The sequence below is a fragment of the Echeneis naucrates genome, chromosome 8 (assembly GCF_900963305.1).
Source record: "Echeneis naucrates chromosome 8, fEcheNa1.1, whole genome shotgun sequence".
NCBI lineage: Eukaryota > Metazoa > Chordata > Actinopteri > Carangiformes > Echeneidae > Echeneis > Echeneis naucrates.
Genome location: NC_042518.1, coordinates 13,068,336 through 13,087,580, shown reverse-complemented (window position 1 = coordinate 13,087,580; position 19,245 = coordinate 13,068,336). Strand labels below are relative to the sequence as shown.

The 19,245-nt window shown below is 41.1% G+C and overlaps 3 protein-coding genes across 5 annotated transcripts; all 3 read right to left on the bottom strand.

Annotated features, from left to right (window-relative positions):
* Position 1: 1 nt before the first annotated feature.
* Positions 2 to 8,761, bottom strand: znf598 (zinc finger protein 598). Its single transcript, XM_029507531.1, has 12 exons — positions 8,467 to 8,761; positions 7,346 to 7,458; positions 6,522 to 6,651; positions 4,789 to 5,000; positions 4,469 to 4,686; positions 4,264 to 4,357; positions 3,804 to 3,991; positions 3,607 to 3,682; positions 2,637 to 3,514; positions 1,535 to 1,700; positions 1,269 to 1,416; positions 2 to 1,170 (listed from the first exon to the last, which is right to left on the bottom strand). The coding sequence occupies exons 1-12, from the start codon at positions 8,638 to 8,640 to the stop codon at positions 796 to 798; spliced, it is 2,772 nt and encodes a 923-aa protein (XP_029363391.1). The 5' UTR covers positions 8,641 to 8,761; the 3' UTR covers positions 2 to 795.
* Positions 8,762 to 9,629: 868 nt separating this feature from the next.
* slc25a17 (solute carrier family 25 member 17) lies at positions 9,630 to 14,143 on the bottom strand. The gene is made up of 9 exons (XM_029508370.1): positions 13,991 to 14,143; positions 13,494 to 13,554; positions 13,339 to 13,405; positions 12,807 to 12,958; positions 12,460 to 12,576; positions 12,157 to 12,305; positions 11,310 to 11,405; positions 11,108 to 11,193; positions 9,630 to 10,612 (listed from the first exon to the last, which is right to left on the bottom strand). The coding sequence occupies exons 1-9, from the start codon at positions 14,045 to 14,047 to the stop codon at positions 10,459 to 10,461; spliced, it is 939 nt and encodes a 312-aa protein (XP_029364230.1). The 5' UTR covers positions 14,048 to 14,143; the 3' UTR covers positions 9,630 to 10,458.
* A 974-nt stretch (positions 14,144 to 15,117) lies between these two features.
* On the bottom strand, positions 15,118 to 18,195 carry rpusd1 (RNA pseudouridine synthase domain containing 1). Of its 3 annotated transcripts, none has more exons than XM_029508920.1 (6): positions 18,044 to 18,167; positions 17,227 to 17,423; positions 17,018 to 17,141; positions 16,798 to 16,900; positions 16,394 to 16,495; positions 15,118 to 16,044 (listed from the first exon to the last, which is right to left on the bottom strand). In XM_029508920.1, the coding sequence occupies exons 2-6, from the start codon at positions 17,415 to 17,417 to the stop codon at positions 15,632 to 15,634; spliced, it is 933 nt and encodes a 310-aa protein (XP_029364780.1). In that variant the 5' UTR covers positions 17,418 to 17,423; positions 18,044 to 18,167; the 3' UTR covers positions 15,118 to 15,631. The 3 variants fall into 3 exon arrangements, with proteins under 3 accessions (XP_029364780.1, XP_029364781.1, XP_029364782.1); XM_029508921.1 differs by having other exon boundaries at positions 15,632 to 16,044; positions 18,159 to 18,195; XM_029508922.1 differs by lacking the exon at positions 18,044 to 18,167 and adding an exon at positions 17,703 to 18,015 and having other exon boundaries at positions 15,632 to 16,044.
* Positions 18,196 to 19,245: the final 1,050 nt, after the last annotated feature.

The window sequence follows — 19,245 nt, the reverse complement described above, 5'->3', positions numbered from 1 at the left end:
ATATAAATAAATAGCTTGTATAGGTCTTGAATTTAACGGTCCATCAGTCAACAACTTAAGCTATAATGGTGAATGAAATAAACAGCATGTATTACATAATTAAGAAGAGCTTTCAAAATGTGAACTCAAATTTGTTCCAATTCCTGAAGCTGCTTCCTTTGTAGCACTATAAGAGAGGGAATAATCCTTTTACTCAACTTTCTCTGCATGAAGCATTAAGTAACGAAGCAATCAAATGTCTACACTCAAATAAATAAATGTTATAAAATGTTGAACTGAATATGTTTGTGTTTATTTTGTTATATAACCAAGCAGCCCCTCAGGGGAATTATACATAACTTTATCAACTTTGTTGTTGACAAACAACATTTGTGTGAAAGCATAAAGCATAGTACAAAATGCAAATAAGCACTATTTTGTATTAGGGCGCAAAAAAACTATTCAAGTAAAGCCTTTGCTTTCTGTTTTCTTTAAATCGTTCATGGTTCTGGTTAGATGTTGCCGGTGCCCACTAGAGATATCCTCAAAGGATGCGAGTTGAACTGGGGCAACCCTGTGTCTAAATTGTAAAACCATTCACACAAAACTATCGTTATAATCCTGATCAGCAGAAAGCAAAAACATCATTAACCATCTTAAATTCACCTTCAACGTGAGATAAGCCCCCGGTTCCTGTGGTCATACAGTAAGCAAGCTGCTGCTTTCCACACCGGCTTCTGCAGGGCTTAGACAGGGCAGCAGGGCAGACTGAAAATCTGCCTCACGATGGAAACGGCGCTGAGGACAAGCCACGGGTTAGCTAATGATACGGCTAATTGACTGCAAGGAGGGGAATTCGTCACTCTCCCTGGTGTGCAGAGTTTTGTGGGAGTTGAAGTCTTTTGGGGCCAGTACCTGTCTGCAGGTGGGGCATACCTGGCAGTCCAGCTCAGCTGCTACATTAGCTACTGTGGTGGGTGACTGCCAGGCGTTTTTCTTGTTCTTATTTTTCTTTCCTCCTCCAGGACCTGACTGTTTCTCCAGGGCCTTACAGTCTCCATGGGCACTCAGCAACTCTTGCTGCTTGCCAGTGTCTGGCAAGAGAACCAGCAGCTCATTGAAGATGCAGTTAAAATCATCTCCCAGCAGGTCCTTACAGCTGCGGTGATACTGAGCTGCTGATATCACACCCTGGAAACAAGAGAGCAGTTCCAGGAGTAAAACCTGTGATTAATGGATGAGATGGTGACATCTTAAGAATTTCTCACGATCATAACTATGGTCATTACCTGTCTGAACTGTGCAGAGTAGTTTTTGAACTGATTGAACTTTGACTCATCATTGTGGAGGTACTTTCTAATGGACTGAATTAGCTCAAGGTTCCTCTGTTGAAAGTCCTCTGGCACCAGGTAACCACTGCTTGACACCTTGGGGGGGCTGGGGGCAGAAAAAAAAAAAAAAAAGATGTTACTATTAAAGGCCAAAACGCCAGCAGTTTCAGCACTTCTAGCGGCAAAAAACAAATCGAGGGCTTATATTTAGAAATTCAGCTTACAGGTTGACTGTGGCAGGAACAGGCTCCACCACATTGCTGTTGAGGGGGATCCCAGTGAAGCCTGGGGGCGGCTTAGGAGCGGGGATTCCTAGACCGGGTGGCGGTGGGGGCATTGTGGAGGATGTGGCAGGAGCTGAAGCCTTCACTGGGAAGGAGGACTTGAAGCCTGACAGATAAAAACAGTGTGAGCTACTATTTCTATCACTTAAGACAATGAATGCAGTCCCTCCTCTGCTTTGCTAAATGATACTTAATTCATTACCTCAACTAAAAAGACAACATAGGCTGCTGCACGCACATGATGCTGCTACAAACCACCATAGAGTCAGTGCGCAGCTTGAAATGACTAACAAGGTGACAGACCCAGTATGTAAGAATGCTAACCTAAAAAGACTGAACAGAAATGCTTCTAGGTGTTGCTGTTGCTGCCCAAACAAGACAATGTTAGACTTTGTCTCTGCCTATGAATAGAGAGACAGCTCTTGGAGATCAGATAACAATAACAGCAGCATTTTTGGACATGATATGCTGTGAAATATTTTAATAACAACAGATACAATAACAACATGTTCAGGCCAGAATTCTGCGTACAGATCTGGATGTATCTTAAACCTGCTTATTTCAGTGTGAGGGTTATTTGTCCCTGCTGATCCAGCTAAAACTCAGAATATCTCCATAGACCAGCCTTAGCACTTTTTACTCACCCATTGCTGCACACGTTATTGTGTTGTTATTGCTTACTGTGCCAAGTTTGCTGTCGGGTTACACCACCTTATTACATTTTTCGGGGTCATTACGCTTATCAGTGCTTGATGAGTCCAGTATCTCCAGTAATGTGCATATATATGGATGGTACCGTCGAAAAGTAAGCACTGCCATATTTTTTCAGTATTTTCTTATTGACTTAGTACCAAAGTAATGATCCTTGTGACATCCATAGTGGAACATTCAATGAAGAAGAAAGCAGTGGACAGCTTTCAAAGCTATGATATAGACACACTACGTCTCCTGTGAAAATTTAATTATGAGAGACAATAAAACGTATTAACAAATCTAAAATGATATGAAAATAATATTGTGAATATTAGTATGTTTATTGTACCTGGTGGAGGTTTCTTGGTCATGAGAGCAGGAAACTCTTCATCTTGTTCAAGAGGACAGGCTGAGTTGGTATGAAGGGCTACTGTGACTGCCTCCTTGCTAGTGGGGGTTGACTTCTCAGGGTGACCATTAGCCAATCCACTTGTCAATGATGTGGCTACCGTGCTGGAAAGAGGTTTACTGTGACTTTTCTCAGGGACATTCTCCTTCTGTGCCGCTGTTTCCACTGAGATTGTATTTACAGTAGTTTCAGTTGAAGATACAGATGTAGATGGTACTGGTGTGTTCTTCTGCTGTTTTTTCTTCTTGTTCACTTTTGAGGTAGGAAGATCTGTGTTGGGAGTCATGTTTGAGGAGCTGGAAGTTGGAGCTGAGGAGGGTTTGCTTTTGCCTCCTTTCACAGTGAGCAGAGAGGAGATATCCAACATGGTGGGAACTGAGCGGAACTCTTGCTGCGTCATGCCTGAGCCCTCCTCATCTGAGAAAGGAGGAGACTGAGCAGATCCTGTCTTCCCACTCTCTCCTACTTTCTTTTTCCTTCGTGAAGATGCAGAGGTTGAGGAGGAAAGTAGCTGAGGGCCAGAGGACGCAGATGAAAAGGGAGCGGGAGGCCTGGAGGAAGGGGCAGGATGTGTCATGGGTTTAGTTGTGCCAGTGTTGTTGGACCAAGCAGAATTGGTTCCTGATGTAGGCTTGAGGGGCCGGATTTTAGACACAAGGGCAGGGAAATCCTCTTCTTGGAAAGAGGAAGTTTTCTTAGGTTGGGCAGAGTAAGCAGGGGTCATGGGGGCTGTGACTGCAACAGCTGAAAGGCTAGGGAAATCATCTTCCTTCAAAGCTGCACGGGCTGCTGGAACTGCAGAAGGAGTTGGTTTTACACTGGAAGAAGATGAACAACAACAAAACTTTTACATTTTGCCAGACAAGTGTATACGAGAAGAAATCACTTTTCATTGTGTTTTAATCATTACATGGATGTTGCAGCTGTGGCTCCCAAAACCGGGAAATCATCTTCTTCTCCTGGATTAGTGCTCTTCATTGTTCTTACTATGAGAGACAGCAATATATATCTCAGCACTGTCCGTCTTTGCCAGCACAATGAGTCACACTCAATATCTCACAACACATTATTTGATCACTGCAACTTATTTATTATTATTTTTTTCACCTGGAGGTTTGCTTGTTGGTTTGACATGTCCGGTCCTGTGTCTTGGCTCTTCTGGTTCTGTTCTCTCTGCCCTCTCCTCTCGGGAGTGTTTGGTAGCAGTCCTCTCCTGGATCACTCCTCTGTCCTCCTGTCTACGCATGGCCATGGATGCCCTCATAGCAGCTTCCATTTGCCTGTCTTCATCTTCTCTACATGAGCAAGCACACATTTGTTTATAATCAAAGGCAACAAGCGAGAAAGAATGCAACTTTACTGAAAAGCAAATTTGTTTTCAAAGCTACTTGAATGGTAACAACTCAATTATAATTCCACCTAAATTTAAATACTGAAATAGTGTAGAAATGCACTAACAAAACAACACAGACAAATACATACAGAGCACACAGTTAACCCAATTTTCACTCTCCATTCATGGTACTAAATGATGATTTAGTTCACATAGACTGTCACTTTGACTCACTGAGAGTATCTCCAGCTCTTCTGTCCGCCATGAGGCCGTCCTCTTCCTCCTCGATGATGACGTACCTCCTCGTAGTCCTCACCTGTTACCATACCTGTGGACACATTCACACTTTACGCACATGCACTTCCCCCTCACCCGAAACAACAGTAATAATATCAGTAATCCTAGCGGAAGTGAAAGACAACTCATCATCCTCACCAACCTTCATTTCTCCTCTGTTGTCTTGGGGCATAGTTGAACTGTAGGTCAATGTGGCGGTTCTGTCGAGCCTCAGCTCGGTTCTTGCTGTGTGCTGCAGCCTTGTGGGCCTTGTAGTCGATCTCAGTGCGGAAAGCATGGGTGAACTGTTCAGTGGCACAGCGGCCTTCCTCACACAGGTAATGACGCTCTCTGAAGTGCTCGCTCAAATACTGATAATCACTGTTGACAGCAGATTTAAAAAAATTAATTTTGACAACTCAACCATTCAGTGGATTATTTATAACCAAACAGAGTTTGTGTGTGAAAAACAGCTTTACACACCTGTAGTATTCCTGAGAACCATCTGCATCGCAGAAGTGACAGAAGAAGTGGTCCCTGCGCAAGTGTTTCAGCAGCTCATCATTATCAAGGTAACGGTCATCACAGAATTTGCAAAGTGGGTGTCCTCTGTGACTGGTGTCGTCTGGGTCTCCATGCGCTCGATGACGTGCCAGTTCCTTACGGTTGTACCACTTCCGTTCATGGGAGAAGATCTGGCAGGAGAAGTAAAGTTTAAATAACAGTTACATCTGCTTTCGACTTTATTTCCACAGAACCACGATGGACTCAACAGTCATAGACTGGCTATCAAGGGCACTGGGAGAAATTCTGCCATATTAGACTGTCAGAAAAAGAAAAGAAAAGGAAAAAAACAACAAACAAACAAACAAACAAACAAAAACAGAAAGCGCTTCACAAAGTACTTGACGTGCACAGGGTTAATCGAATTCCAGCCATAGTTTGACTTTGCCAGTCACTCAGACAACTGTCTTTGGTCAAGTATACATGCCGGACGGAAAATCGATTGGCCAATGTATGTCTGACTCCACAGAAGTAGGTGGCGCTGTACCCCTTTCAAGCGGTGGGTATTGAGCCGTCTTTCTTCCCTCCATATATTTCATAATGTTCAACTCTTGCAGTTGATGAAACATAAAACAAGATTCTTCAGTTCATGCTTGCTCTTGAGGATGCCATGGTGTAGTTTCCTGCAATGATTGCTTTAGTTATTAGTCGTCTCAAGCCTGCACAGAGCGCAAAAACTGACCTCAAAGCAATGAGGCGTAAACATATTGGAGTTATCTGACAGTGAATCACATTATATCGGTGGGTGAGTATGATTAAGAGAAATCACGTTTTCTTGATTTCAGTTGGATTCATATGTTTACATGCTTTTTAAAAGTCTGATTATTGCTGGATTAACCCAATGATTCAGTTCTCTACAGGGTGTAAACATATTGACTGTCCCTGTGGACCTCTGTCTCTCTGTGCCTGATATCCAGGGCTGGGCTGATTGCTTCACACAATTTTAGTCCTAAGCTCAAAGAAGAACTCAAATAAGGCGGTGTCATTATTGTAATGTATTTGACACAACATAGAGCAAAAGAAGATGCATCTACCACATAGCTTTTTGTCATGACAATTTAAATATGAATTTAATACATTATGCAACATGGCATAAAGGCCATATATCATCCACTAAGTAATGTAAGAAAGCTAACTGGATAAGAACTGGATTTAGATGTAGCATAAGTATAATTTTACTTTCCCCCACTTAAATCCAAACACTCACAGCTATCTATAGTAACTGAATTTTTTTTTTTTTTATATTTTCTTCAAATTTTTATCAACATGTTTAAATAACTGGTAAACAAAATAAGCTTTTTTTATCTGTATCTAGTAGCATTATGGACAAGTGGACATGTTTTAATGCCCTCAGCTGGCACAAAATGTAAACTGCATATTTTACATACATTTTTTATCATACAAATCCAAATAATATTAATTTGTAAATAAAATGTGAGGATTGTTATCACAATAACATTCATAAAAATTATATTGTTCAGTCCTCAGCTCCTTACACATGACATCACAATGTTGCCTCCTGACTATTGCTGATCTTGTTGATGATATAAAAACATAATCCCTTTATAAATACTACATTGGTAGAATCAATTCTAAATATATAAACGCAATCACATTACTCAGTGATTAGTAATAAAATTGACTGAGTGTACCTTGAGATGCTTTGTGCAGAGCTTGCAACAGAAGAGCTCATGTTGCTTCCTCATGTGCTGCTCCAGCTCCTGAAACCTGGAGAAGACCTTAGGCTCTGAACAGCGGACACACTCTGCCAACAGTAGATGCCTGATAAAAAGACAAACCCAAAGAGAAAGTTTGATCAGAACTGAGTTAAAGCGAACGTGATTAATTATTACAGTCAGGACATAAGCCAAATCAAATGAGTTGTTTTTCCTCATTATACGCACGCATGATCTTTCTGAGCACAAACACCGCTCACATGCTCCTATGAGTATTTGCAAGTGGGCGACATAAGAAGAAGCAGTAAAAATAAGTGCTCAACATAACATATGGTATCATGACGACAGAACACTGGAGCCTCTCCCCGATTTGCTGCTAGTTTTAGTCACACTTTCTGTGTGGTGGACTGCACTGTACTTTAGTTTTTCTTCAAGATTCATCTATCAGCCTCCTGTGTGCTAAGATAAGACAATTTTCCAACCATTAGTGTGGGTTGCATTAGTCACTGTAAAACATGTTGTTTGTATGAACTGCTAAAGTTTTCATTATCAATGTCTATTATCTCTGAAGTGAAGAAGATGGATAGATAGCTTGAGTTTTATAGTTTTTATTTCTAAAGCCTGCTTAACTATAATTTTAACTCTTAGGGATATTTTGGTTCAACACAAATGCATGACCCACCAAATAATCTTTCTTGACAAACGTATCTCACCGGCAACACCAGCAGGTGGTTGCTGACAACTTTAGCCATTGCCAGTGTATGGGCACAACAATTACAAACAGTGGAGCAGAGTTGTACCTGTACTGGGCATAGATCTTTTCATCACCAAAATAGATGTCATGCTTCTTTTCACAGGGGAACTGCTGATAAGGCAGAGACAGGAAGGTATCCAGTTTTTTCACAAACACCACCTGAGGGCAATAAGGCAGAGAGAACAGAGGAAATGGTGAACATCTCTAATGCCAAACACAGGATTCATAATGCTGGAGTGATTTTTTAAAAATTACTCCAGCAATTACTTACATTTGAAAGCATGTTTTAAATAGGATACATGCAGAATAGGTTTTTTAAAAAATTAACGTTATATAATTTAAAACTGCTGCTCATGTGCCTCCACTGTCTCACGGGACATTATGTAATGTGTAATTGTGAAATTATGTAAAGGTAGTCACTTTACTAAACACGCAAGACAAGACACATGGTCACCAACATAGCCTGTAAGCTACCAAGCAAATTAGCATGGAGCACATAGTGTTTGATTTTGGGAGTTGTTAACGTGTTAACTTCTAAGGGGAGTGGTACTCACTGAGGCCTTTATTGGTATAATACAATCCAGCTGGACCAAAGTCCATTTATCTTAATCCAACAGGACCGATTTCTACAGACAGGCGGTGTCCGGCTCACAAACCAGCCGGGTGCATTAAAAAGTTAGTTTAAAGGTCCAACAGCCAGGAGGGAGAAACTAAACATCCACCACCAACACTTCTCACGGCGATTAACGTGGAGGTTGACAGGTGGCACTTTATGTTCAACTTCCCAGAATCAAAAACTCATTGTCATGCTGAGCAAAGGGGATAAAAGCAGCGATGGTTCTCGGATCGGCAAACTATCAGCTGCTCACGGACAGAGGCCAACCAGCTCTGTGTGACTTTGGCCAGCTAACCATGGACCTGCTGCTGTTAGCTTTAAGCGTTAGCCACCTTAAATAAGCCGATGACAGCCCGTGAAAGTGCTCTGAGCTGTCGGCAGATATGTATCCTTTTAACCAGATGAGCTTTTTATTCACTATGAGTCCAGCTAAAACGGGACGCCCTAGATAACCCCCCTTTTCCTACTCTACAGCAAAAGCACCAGGAGCACAGGCCTAGCTAGCACCACGGGGCGCCATCCCCGAGGCAGAGTATCAGAGCTACGGGCACCTTGTCGAGCTCCTCCCGGCAGACGGCGCAGTACTTCTGCTCGCACAGCACCCTCATCTTAGTGGAGCAGCGGTAACAAACCGGGTGGTCGCATTTCCCCAAGGCGAAGATATCGACCTCTTGGCAGCACAGGACGCAGTGCTTCTCGGCCTCTTTTGTGGGTGTTGGATCCATGGTGGTGAAAAGGCACAGTACAGCCTTGATAGTATTTGTTATTGCGGACAGACACCGCCGATGAAGCGCTTATGTAATTCTGAAAGTGTCCGCTGCTGCCGCGTCACGTCGGTGCAGCCGGGGACGGATCTGAACAGCGTCTGGATGGGCCGGCCTCCGGGACGCCGCGGCGCCGCTTAGACCTGCCGCAGCTGCTGTCTATCTGCGCATGCGGCTCTGACGGCTCCACGTGTGGAGAGTGGAGCGAGCCGGACCGCAGGAAGCAGGAACACGGTCCTCCAAGTGCCAGAAATATGTGATGTAAATTCTCTGGATTTTTTTTAACTACTGTGATAATTTCACAAATTCACTTATTAAATAAAAATAAATCATGGTTGATGGTTGATTTCTCAGCTATGTTTGAAACATGGCGGCGTTCATTGCTTTATTTGAGTAGTCAGTTTTTTTGGTGGGTGAGATGGTTGAAGATTACGGAGCCACTACAGTCTCAAAAGTATTTATTTTTTTTTTAAATCTTGTGCGCAAAAGTTATTATCTTGTGCTTATAAGATGATTATCTTGAGGGAACAAAATATTAACGTTTGCACACAAGATAAAAAAATACCAACTTTTGGGACTTTAGGGGCATATCATACTTTTCTTGTTAAACTGATTAACAGTATCCACAAAGGGTCAACATTAGGTCTTCTTTTATTTTTTATGTCACTGCCTAACAAATGATACTTCAGTATCGGCAAACTTGTTTAAAAATGACATAAAATGTACTACAACACTTCCCATGGCACTATATAGGGTTGATCTTGTATTGTTAGACATTTTCTAAATGTGTGAAGTCTCATATCCTAATTCATGACATCACTAGACTTAATTTGAAGTGAGGCTGTGTGTTCAAAAGAATTTATACAAATTGGTTTGTATGTATGGGTCATCATTACACCCACAAATGCATCATGTAAACTTCACCGCAGTACAAATAACATGGCAGTGTATGTCAGCACAGAGAAGAAGAGTCTTTATTTGGTGATGGTATAGTCCAGATTATTGGTAGATTTCACCTTTTATTGACAATAACAGTTTTACCAGAGTTAGTGTGGCAGAGAAAGACGTTTTTGAGACATGTTCCAATTTAAAAATTGTTTAAAAAAATAGAAATGAAAGGACGGATGTTTGGATAAGTTCAAGTCCAGAAGCTGTGAGTCTGCTCTCCTTGACTCAGTAAGAAATGACGCAATTGCTCAGCTAAAGAGAAGCTGAAGCCTTGATGGGGTTTCACTTCTGCTATAATGCAGCTCATTCTACTGCTGAAGTCACGTGGCTTTTTGTTTTGTTTTTTATGTAGCTTGGAGGTAGGGGAGGGGGTTATGACTGCATGTAAGCATGTTCAATCGCTTCATCACTTTAACAAGATATCAAGAGAAAATCTATTAGCTCAAGTTTTTCCCTCAATAACATCTATCTGTGGAATAACATTAAGTGAGTGGTTTTAGGAGATGCTGTATGCATCATGTTGCTTCATCTAATGTGATCATTTTAAGTCTGTTTTTTTTTTGTTTTTTTTTTTTTTCAGAAACTGCAAACAGCTATTTATTTTGACAGCAAAGTACAGTAAGGCTGACATGAACCACGGGCTGTATATATTTAACATACGAGGTGATTTGGCTGTCATGTCATTTTAGGCCACTGGGAGTCAGAACCAAGTCACATGCATAACTTTCTTACCTTAAGGTGACAGATTTCCACAGTGTCTCCTATAAACAGTGACTTATACAGTTCATTAGTGCTTTATATGTAGTTAGTGATTGTGAGGGGTCTTGATAGCTAGAGTTTCTTGTTGTGGCTTTTTTTCAGTCCCATGACATAGAAGGTACAGCTGGCAATCTTCTCATACAGAAGGAACATGAGGGCAGCAGTCAGCACCGTCTGAATCAGTTTGGCCTCAAGGCCTTTGAACAGCCCCAACACACCATACTTTCTGCAGCAGAAAATCGTGATCAAAAAAGAAAACAGCAATTATTGAAATATATATATATATATATATGGATTTTTTGTCTTTCTAGTTTTTCCCTGCTGTGCTCAAATGTACTGAAAGAGTTGCATGACTGCTGACAAAAAATAATTAATGACTTTAAATTTCCAATCAAACTTGTCATTTTCAGTCATGTCAATCAGGGCTATTTGAAACCTCAGATTCACATATACTCAATGATGACTGGTGGAGAATGAAATGTGTTAATGTTCAGTGTCCCTCAGATTACCCAAAAGCAAAAAGTCTCATCTAAAATATGTGAGCAACAGATAGGATGTGTAGCAAATTCCTTGCAGCTCAACTGCCTCAGGTGTTCCATGTCAAACATATGCTTCAGCCTCACATTATTAACTATATACAAATATGGAAACTTCAGGAACCACAAAAAAAGCTGCAGTCTAGGTAATCTGCATCTGCAAGTGTGAGTGTGCGTAGACAAACCTCATTCTGTTGACTAGTAGACACCTGATAGTCCTTAGACTGGTCATTAGTTTTGACTCTTGTGTTGACTCGGTGAATTGACCAAACTGTGGTAATAGCAAAAAAAAAAAAAAACAAAAACAAAACAGGATATTTGTCTTGCTCTCAAAGCCTTTTGTAGAATTTGTGAATGTATGTACACTGATGTGTGTGGAAAACCTACCCTCAGAATGGACTGTATGGTTTGCAGCGGGTATGTGACCGTGGTGGCCACAGCTTTGGCAACAGCACCAATGATAAACACCTCAACAGAAGAGAGCTTGAGGGGGAAAAGAGGAAAATGGTCTCATGTGGCTCAAATCTGCAGTTTTTGTACGAGTTTATACAGAGAAGCAAATTTCATCTTAGTGTTCAAGGAACGTGCTTGTATATAAGTTTTACTAGATTCATGTAAAAAGTTAAAGGATAAAATCATAACTAACAGCTTTCTCCTTCACCATGATCATCAGACGTCTCTTAACCAATACCTTTCTCCACAAATGCTCTAGTTGACCGTAAAATGTCCAAGTGGACATTGTGTGAAACCCTTCATGTTTAAATGCTGAGTCAAACCGCCTAATTACTTCTGCTCCTGCATTCCCTCGAACCTCTTGTTTAAGCCACCCAATCTGATCACATGACTTTTCATCTGATCAGATTTACCAGAACTTTGGCAGCTGGTGTCTGCTCATCCAGAAAATGGCATTACCTGAAGTAACCCCTTTCCTTTGCTTTTTCAAGAGTGAAACTGTGCATTTTTTATTTGTATCAACTATAATATGATCTTGTTTGTGATTTTCTAAATTTGATGTGGAGTAATCTGACTCATCACCTCCTCCGTGCTGTCACCAGCAAACAGTTAAAATATGCGATTTGAGGGTTAATCTATACGTTTTTCCTGCTGCTGATCATAGTTTCTTGATGGGAGAACTTGGTGGAGATTCCTCTAATCTACTTTCAGCACAATCCCCTTTCTTTCGAATGATTGTGCATGCCTACCCCTCCTTCATGTGTCTCTGTTTGTCCCTCACCTCCCTGGGAACTCCTCTCCTCAGCTGCCTCTTCAGGCCTTCATAAATCATGAATTGAATGGCAGGGTTTAACACCAGCAGCAGAGATGGGAGAGTGCCATTCCACAGCGCTCCCAGGCCCTCGTCATGGCTGATCTGTGCAAATGCATCTGCAACAACAAAAGAATGTGTTCGTAATTATTGAAAAACAAAAGAGTGAATAAGTGGTCATAACTCAAGAGCATACAAAGCACCACCAATGTTTACGTGGTGAGAAAACACTGACTCAAAATAAAAGATAGGAACATAATAATAATAATTCACCCAAAATGCCAGAGTAGTTGGTGGGCCGGATGTCTGCATTTCGAAACTTGGAACCCTGAAGCTTCAGTCTGGTGTTGACCACCCACAAAGGAGTGGTAACTAGTACATTGACAATACCTGAAGAGTAAAGAAAGAGCATGAAAAAACGAACAGGAATTCTGCCGAGGCAAACATTGACTATTGGAATAAACGTGCAAATCCATAATGTAATCTCAAAAGGACAAATGACATACACGCAAGATGGCTTGATGACAATGATATTTTGACATGATCAAAACACATGCAGCACGGTGTCAATTTTAATTCATAGGATTTGCTGTGTTATGTATCTTGAGAGAGCATCTCACCTGAAGCGATGCCAATGATTAAGTCTGTGCTTGGTACTGACTGTCTCCCTTTCAGCCAGCTTGCCTTCAAGCTATTGAAGCAGTAGAAGTAGACAAAGTTGGAGCAGCACAGGCTGCAAATGACGGGGAACCAACCTCTGTAAGGAGCTAGACTACAGGAGAGAAACACAGGAAAACATCTTAGCGCACTTCCACCACTACATCACAGGGAACTGGAATTGCAGCAGTGTTTGCTATGTGTGCAGTTTGGCAGGATACAAAATCATTGTGAGTCAGATGTGTCTTCACAGAAATAAGTGATCAATCCCACTGAGGTTAAAACCACTTTAAAATGTTTCAGAATTTTTATCAGTTGCGATGAACATGTATATAGAGTAAATATGTAAAGAAAGTCTGTGTTTCTGCTTGTGTGAACTGACAAAAATAATAAATAAGTAAATAAATAGAAACACACATACACACACAAAACACACACAAAAAAAATTACTGGCAAGTAATTAAGGATCCAAATCTGGACATTCCCAACACTCACAGTCCTTCCTCTTTGACAATTTCTGCCAAAATCGCTGGAGTTGATCTGGCCTTCCTATTTTCATCCACTGAACAAAAACACAAGACAAATTGTTTTCAGTACATATATCATACCATAATCACTGCAAGTGACACTACAAGTGAGCTGCTCCTTACCTTGAAGCCTGAGTCTGGCAGTATCGAGAGGGAAGAAAACTGTCATTGCAGTAACACTTCCCTAAAACAGGACAGTCAGAAGTGGAAAATGTATGTGTGCCATTTTGTTTTATCTAAAAAATAAATAAATCTAATACTATTAGAATATGGCAGGATAATCTAATGATTAACGGAAAGGAAACCTAAGTAACCCAAAGATCTACAACACAAAACGCACACAAACTGACAGCGTTTTCTGATTTTTTTTTTGTTTGTTTTTGTTTGTTTGTTTTTTTTTTTTGGGGGGGGGGGGGGGGGGGGGGGTCGACGGTTCTGTTTCCAACATTTCAACATTTACAGCTGCAGAGATATTTGGTGTCCCGGGAGGTGCGATCGGGTCCGCAGCACGAGGACTGATTACGTTTTAAATGAAGTTGTGAGTGCAAAATGTGAAGCGTTGACAGCTACAGCTAATCCCGCCTAGCAGAAATGAACACACAAAGTTAAGACTCCCTTACCACCGCTCCAGACACGGCGTGAACCAAACTCTCATAGGCGAAAACCTCGGAGATCATTTTCAGCAGGATTTCTTCATGTGTTTCCAACCTAACGCCTAGCGCCGACTTTATCCCGTCACTCCGCTAGCCTGGGATTATGGATGCTTCACTTCCTTGTAGTTGAGCGGCAGACGCGCACGGGGGATTGTGGGTATCGTAGTTTTACCCAGTCTGACCCGCAGTCTTGGATGTGGACAGTTCAGTGTAATATTGAAACTATCATTCCTAGTTCTTTCGCCTTCTGGCAATTTTTTGCAGGCTCTGTCTTTACAGCAATTCAATTCAATGGCTTTCTAAATTTAACCACAAGAATGTGTGTTGTTTATGAGCATGCTGCTCAGACTTGGCACATTCAAGACCTTTCACCCATTTGTAAGAACCTTGTTTACTTTATATAGGTATAATGGGTTCCTTTGCTGCAAGCTGCAACAACGCCATTATTACCTTGATTTTTCATAAGTGTACTTGTATTTAATTTCCATTGATTAGAGCTTCTAAGTCTATCATATTGGGCACAAAATTTCCCTTTCCTCTCCCTGGATCCCACCTCAGATACTGCAGATAAAGAACAAAGATGGTAGGAAAGGTGTACCCATTAACTGAATAGCATTTTGTGTCTCAGAAGAGGAAATAGTCTGTTCATCGCTCTAATTTGCATGTCTCTGATATTGCAGTTATTTAACAAGTGGAGGGAATCCAACAGTTACTGGAGTATCAATCTACCAGCATGATGGCTGTCTCAGGTTAGGATATCATCAGTCTGTGTCCAGTATTACAGAGAAATAACTGAAAACTACATGCTGGTGCTTCTTTTTGTTGTGTTGAGGTAGCAGAAGTTGTGTCTGTGGCCGGTCCAATATGGCATGACTGCAGCAACATGTCATCCATGTCATCTGGTCAATTCTGGTTTAGACCTTCAGCTGCACTAATAGCCTTCTCTTTTATTTTTTCTGTTTTTGTATAACTGACCTTATTATACTGCAAGGTACATTTAGCACCACAGATATAAACCTGCAGCCTTCCCCTGATTAGTATCATTGTATTTGTCATGTGCTGATTCTTGGAAGGAAAAGCAAAGTATAGAAGGTTTTAAGGTTTTATATGGGTTTCATATTGTCATGAGTCATGCAGCATCTGTGACAAAACACATGAGCTTATCAGCATGAGGGAAAAAACAGATCAACTGCTGCTGTTTGAATCAGAGACTAGCTTATAGCTTTGGCACATCATCCTAAATGTATCTGTGTGGTAAGTTGTACTGACAGGAATGGTCACTGACTTAAAACTCTATAACACTATTTAGGAAATCAATGACATCAACCTTAGCAAGGCACTTGTTTTTCAGCAACTACAGTTTATCTGCTCACTGACCAACTGCAAAAGAATGCTTACAGTGGACAAAAGAGCAACGGCTTAAAAGTTCACACATAATGTTATTGTGAAGTTTGTGAGGGAATTATTCTAATAATCCACTTCCATATATTTACCAGTTAAATGCAGTACAAGTGATTAGTGAGATGGAGGTTACATGCTCAACATGGCTTTCACATAAGTAAACTGCTAAAATAAATAGAAAAATAAATAAAAATAAAAAGGAGTTCATCAGTCTCCAGCCCATTCACTCAGCCATTGCTGACACTGCTTCCTCTGCTCCTCACTCTCCTCCTTGGTCCTCTGTTCCTTGCTGTGTTTCTTCCTCTCCTGGTCTCTTCTCATTCTCTCTCTCACATCCTCTTGAAGCTTCCTATCCTCCTCCACCCTCTGCTCCAGGAGGGCTTCGACAGTGGCCGACAGCGTCCGGACTGAGCGCTGTGGGAGCCACTTGGGATCTACCATGGGGACAAAAGGGTCTCCAGCGGAGACGAGCAGGGGCTCAGGTTCCAGGGGAATGTGAAGGAAGTGGGCATGCAGCATCATGCGATATGGGGCATTGTCTGTTCCCGAGCTATAGGTGAAGTCACCAACTATGGGGTGGCCTATGGCACTGCAGTGGACCCTTAACTGGTGGGTTCGGCCTGAGAGGAAAAGGGAAAGCAGTTTTCACATTAGTGCCAGAGCATTTTCATAGTATCTCGACAGGAAATGATCTTTCTTTGTTTTTGTTTTTGTTTTTTTTTTTACAAAGCAGTCATAGAAGTAAAAGAGTATACAATCAGTGAGGGATTGTTCACCTTTTACATCCATTTTACCAAAGGTGAGTTATATCCAATAATAATGCGATACAATATAATATAATAAAAGTAGAAAGTATATTTCCGATTTTTAAGATGATAAAAACATGTAACTTTTTTTTTCACATTAAATAGATGGCAAGAGAAATCTTTTGTTTCCTTAATATGAGTACAAACATATGAGAGATTTTACCAGTGAGTGGCTGCAGTAGCACCTTGGTGACAGGATCTCCATCGTACAGCCCATACTGCAAAACTGTCAGCTCAGTCTGGCAAGGTTTGGGGTTCTCACAACCTGAAGACAGGACAGGTTGAGGTTGAGGTTGAGTATCAATGATGCAAAAATTATCTGCATGTATCTTTCCATTCTACAGACAACAAACTTTAAGTTGTGTCTGTTTAAACTTTGTTGAGACAAATTAATAAGTAGGCAGAGCAGAGAGTTCAGTCTGCATACATATCCACTAATTAATTATTAATTTCCAACTCTAGTTATAAAAACATAAAAGCAAACAAACACAAATGTTTTAGTAAAATTGGGTTGTTTAATCAGAATTGAAAAAAATTTAATCAGGAAAGATTGGTAGAGTGCTGCACCCTCTGTGCCTTCAATGCACATCATATGTGTTTTTCCCTCTGTGGAGTTCTTGCCGATAGAGAAGTCCAGAGTTTGTATCTGTTCCTCCACCCAGCCACGAATCTAAAAAAAATGGTGGAGCTAGTTTTATCTTTACAGATCACAATTAGCAAAGACAGACATATGGCAGTAAGCAACCTCCAGATGCATGTAAGCAAATGCAGTGTTTGTGTTCCATACCAAGGCAAGGTAGGCTTTGGTGACAGTGCGGTCTTTGAAGCAACGGTATGCCTGGCCAGCTGCAGCCTTATTTAGGGCGACACAGAGAGCCCCACTTGTGGAGAAATCCAACTGATGACAGAACCTAATGGGAAAAGAAGAAACAAGAGACTAAGTCTTTACGTTAATGATGCTGGTGAGCTAGTTTTGGTAGTAATAGTGATTCTGACCTGAATCCATAGTAGGTGCTAGGGTCGGCCAGCTGAGGGAAGTGGTGCCGAAGCTGAGCCTGCACGGTGTGTTTCTCATACCACATTTTACTGTCAATGCGGATGTCCCAGTGCTTGTCCACAACTATGTAGTCATTGCTCTGGTATAGCACATGCAGGCTCTCCAGGCTCGCAGGCACTGTGGTCATCATGTGACTCTGTGGAGACAAGGGGGAATGGATTTATGTTCATATGTAAGTAAAATGTTTCTCTTTTTACATTACCAGTGTTGGAGCTTCTTGATGCTCATGTGGATATAAGTTTGCAATATACTGTTGGGCAGTTTGATCTGCTACAATGTGTCAGATTTTATCAACAAGTTTATACTACATACATTTTTATACCAAGAATCATAAATACAAGCTATGCAAGTTTAGCTATAAAAAAGCGCTCTCAAATATAAAGAAGCACCAATATTTTCAAATTCAAGTTCAGACCTGGAAATGTGACTATAGATCGAGCAGCAGAAGGGAGTGAAAATGGGTGACTCCTTGCAAGTCGTAGATCAGATGCAACATTAGTTTGATTGGAGGTTTTAACCAGTCCATTAACGCCAAGACACGTTAAAGACTTTGAGGAGAACAGGTCTCATGTGCTCCGGACACTGAAGCATTTCCCTCTCTCTAACAGACATGTGGTATCTGTCAAATCAGGGTAAAGCGGTGTCGGGACGCCGCCCCATCCACCGCCATTCAAAGAGCCTCAGACAACTTTCTAGTTAGCACGTTAGCTAACTAGCCTAGCTGCTTAATGCTAACATCATCAGAAAACATGTTACCTGTCCGTCAGTAAAGACCACCAACAACTAGGCACCACTAATGCAAAGCGATGTTTTTGGACACACCGATAATAAGACCGCATTTACACGAAAACAAGAATGTAAACAAACCCACAGGTGACGCATCAAGCTGCGCAGGCGCAGAAGCGTCTTCTTCTTCGTTTGTTGTGGCGGACGACAGACGGATGATGGAGGTGAGCGGCGCCTCCTGCTGGCGGTGGGACAGCATGGGTCACTTGAATCACAGGTTTTATCGACACACTTTAGGTTCAATGATGACAAAAATATATTATTTAAAGTCTAAATTATATACAATATACATATACTTATTGCCAGGTATGAAACGTGGAGTAAAATAAATAAATAAATACAATTCAGGTAAATATTCAGTTGCCCCTCATTGCAACAAGAAGGAAAATAAAGCCATTGATAGAAAGTGCATAGTCAGCCTAGATTAGTAACTACCTCCCTTTTTACCCCATGATGACTTAGATTTCAGTAACATAGTGCACTGATTGTATATCAACCAGTTGTGAACAGTTTCTCCCAATCAGGTTGTTTCACTTAGTTATTTGAAGTGGTGAATGGGTTCACTGATTCATAAAGATAAACTGAAGCAAAAAACAAAAATGACAAATAAAGATAAAAAGAAAAAGGAGCTATGACTTGTGGCAGGCTCAGGTTTATCTTGAGGCCTTCTAGGGACTTCTGACTATCAAGATGGGAACTCTGATACCACAAATTACAACTATCATCTCCTTCTACTGTCTATTTGGCCTTTGTAAATACTATTGCAAACTTTGAATAAATTTAGTCTGAAATGTAAGAATCCAGTGTCTCGACTCTGGGAATTTTGTTCATTGAATTTGTCCTATCTGTTTTTCCTTAGTGAGCAGGCATTGCAACACTTCTGGTCCCTCATTCATTGTGTGGTAAATAATCTCTCACCTCAAACTCACCTCGACATTTTTATCTGACAAGGGTCACTAGCTCTGATGACACGTTCAATCCGGTATTGTGAGCTTGTGGTATCTGAGATAATAGAAAAAGCTATCAGGTGTCAGTGTGATCTGTCAAACATTGTGGTGCTTTGTACCTCTGAGCCTTTGTTTTTTATTCACACTGCAAGTTAGTTTTCTCAGCATTGTGACTGGTACTCAAGAGTCAAAGACAGAAGTGAGGTAGTTGTTTTATTCTGCACG

Coding starts and splice junctions, on each gene's coding strand:
- slc25a17 (XM_029508370.1), bottom strand. CDS start 14,047: ATGATCTCCGAGGTTTTCGCCTATGAGAGTTTGGTTCACGCCGTGTCT. Junction 12,959..13,338: donor ATTGTCAAAGAGGAAGGACT/GTGAGTGTTGGG, acceptor TCTCTCCTGTAG/TCTAGCTCCTTACAGAGGTT. Junction 10,613..11,107: donor CTACTAGTCAACAGAATGAG/GTTTGTCTACGC, acceptor TTTCTGCTGCAG/AAAGTATGGTGTGTTGGGGC.
- rpusd1 (XM_029508921.1), bottom strand. CDS start 17,417: ATGATGACCACAGTGCCTGCGAGCCTGGAGAGCCTGCATGTGCTATAC. Junction 16,901..17,017: donor CCAAAGCCTACCTTGCCTTG/GTATGGAACACA, acceptor CATTTTTTTTAG/ATTCGTGGCTGGGTGGAGGA. Junction 16,045..16,393: donor GCTACTGCAGCCACTCACTG/GTAAAATCTCTC, acceptor TTTTCCTCTCAG/GCCGAACCCACCAGTTAAGG.
- znf598 (XM_029507531.1), bottom strand. CDS start 8,640: ATGGATCCAACACCCACAAAAGAGGCCGAGAAGCACTGCGTCCTGTGC. Junction 5,001..6,521: donor TCTGCACAAAGCATCTCAAG/GTACACTCAGTC, acceptor TTCTCCTGCCAG/ATCTTCTCCCATGAACGGAA. Junction 1,171..1,268: donor ACTCTGCACAGTTCAGACAG/GTAATGACCATA, acceptor TCTTGTTTCCAG/GGTGTGATATCAGCAGCTCA.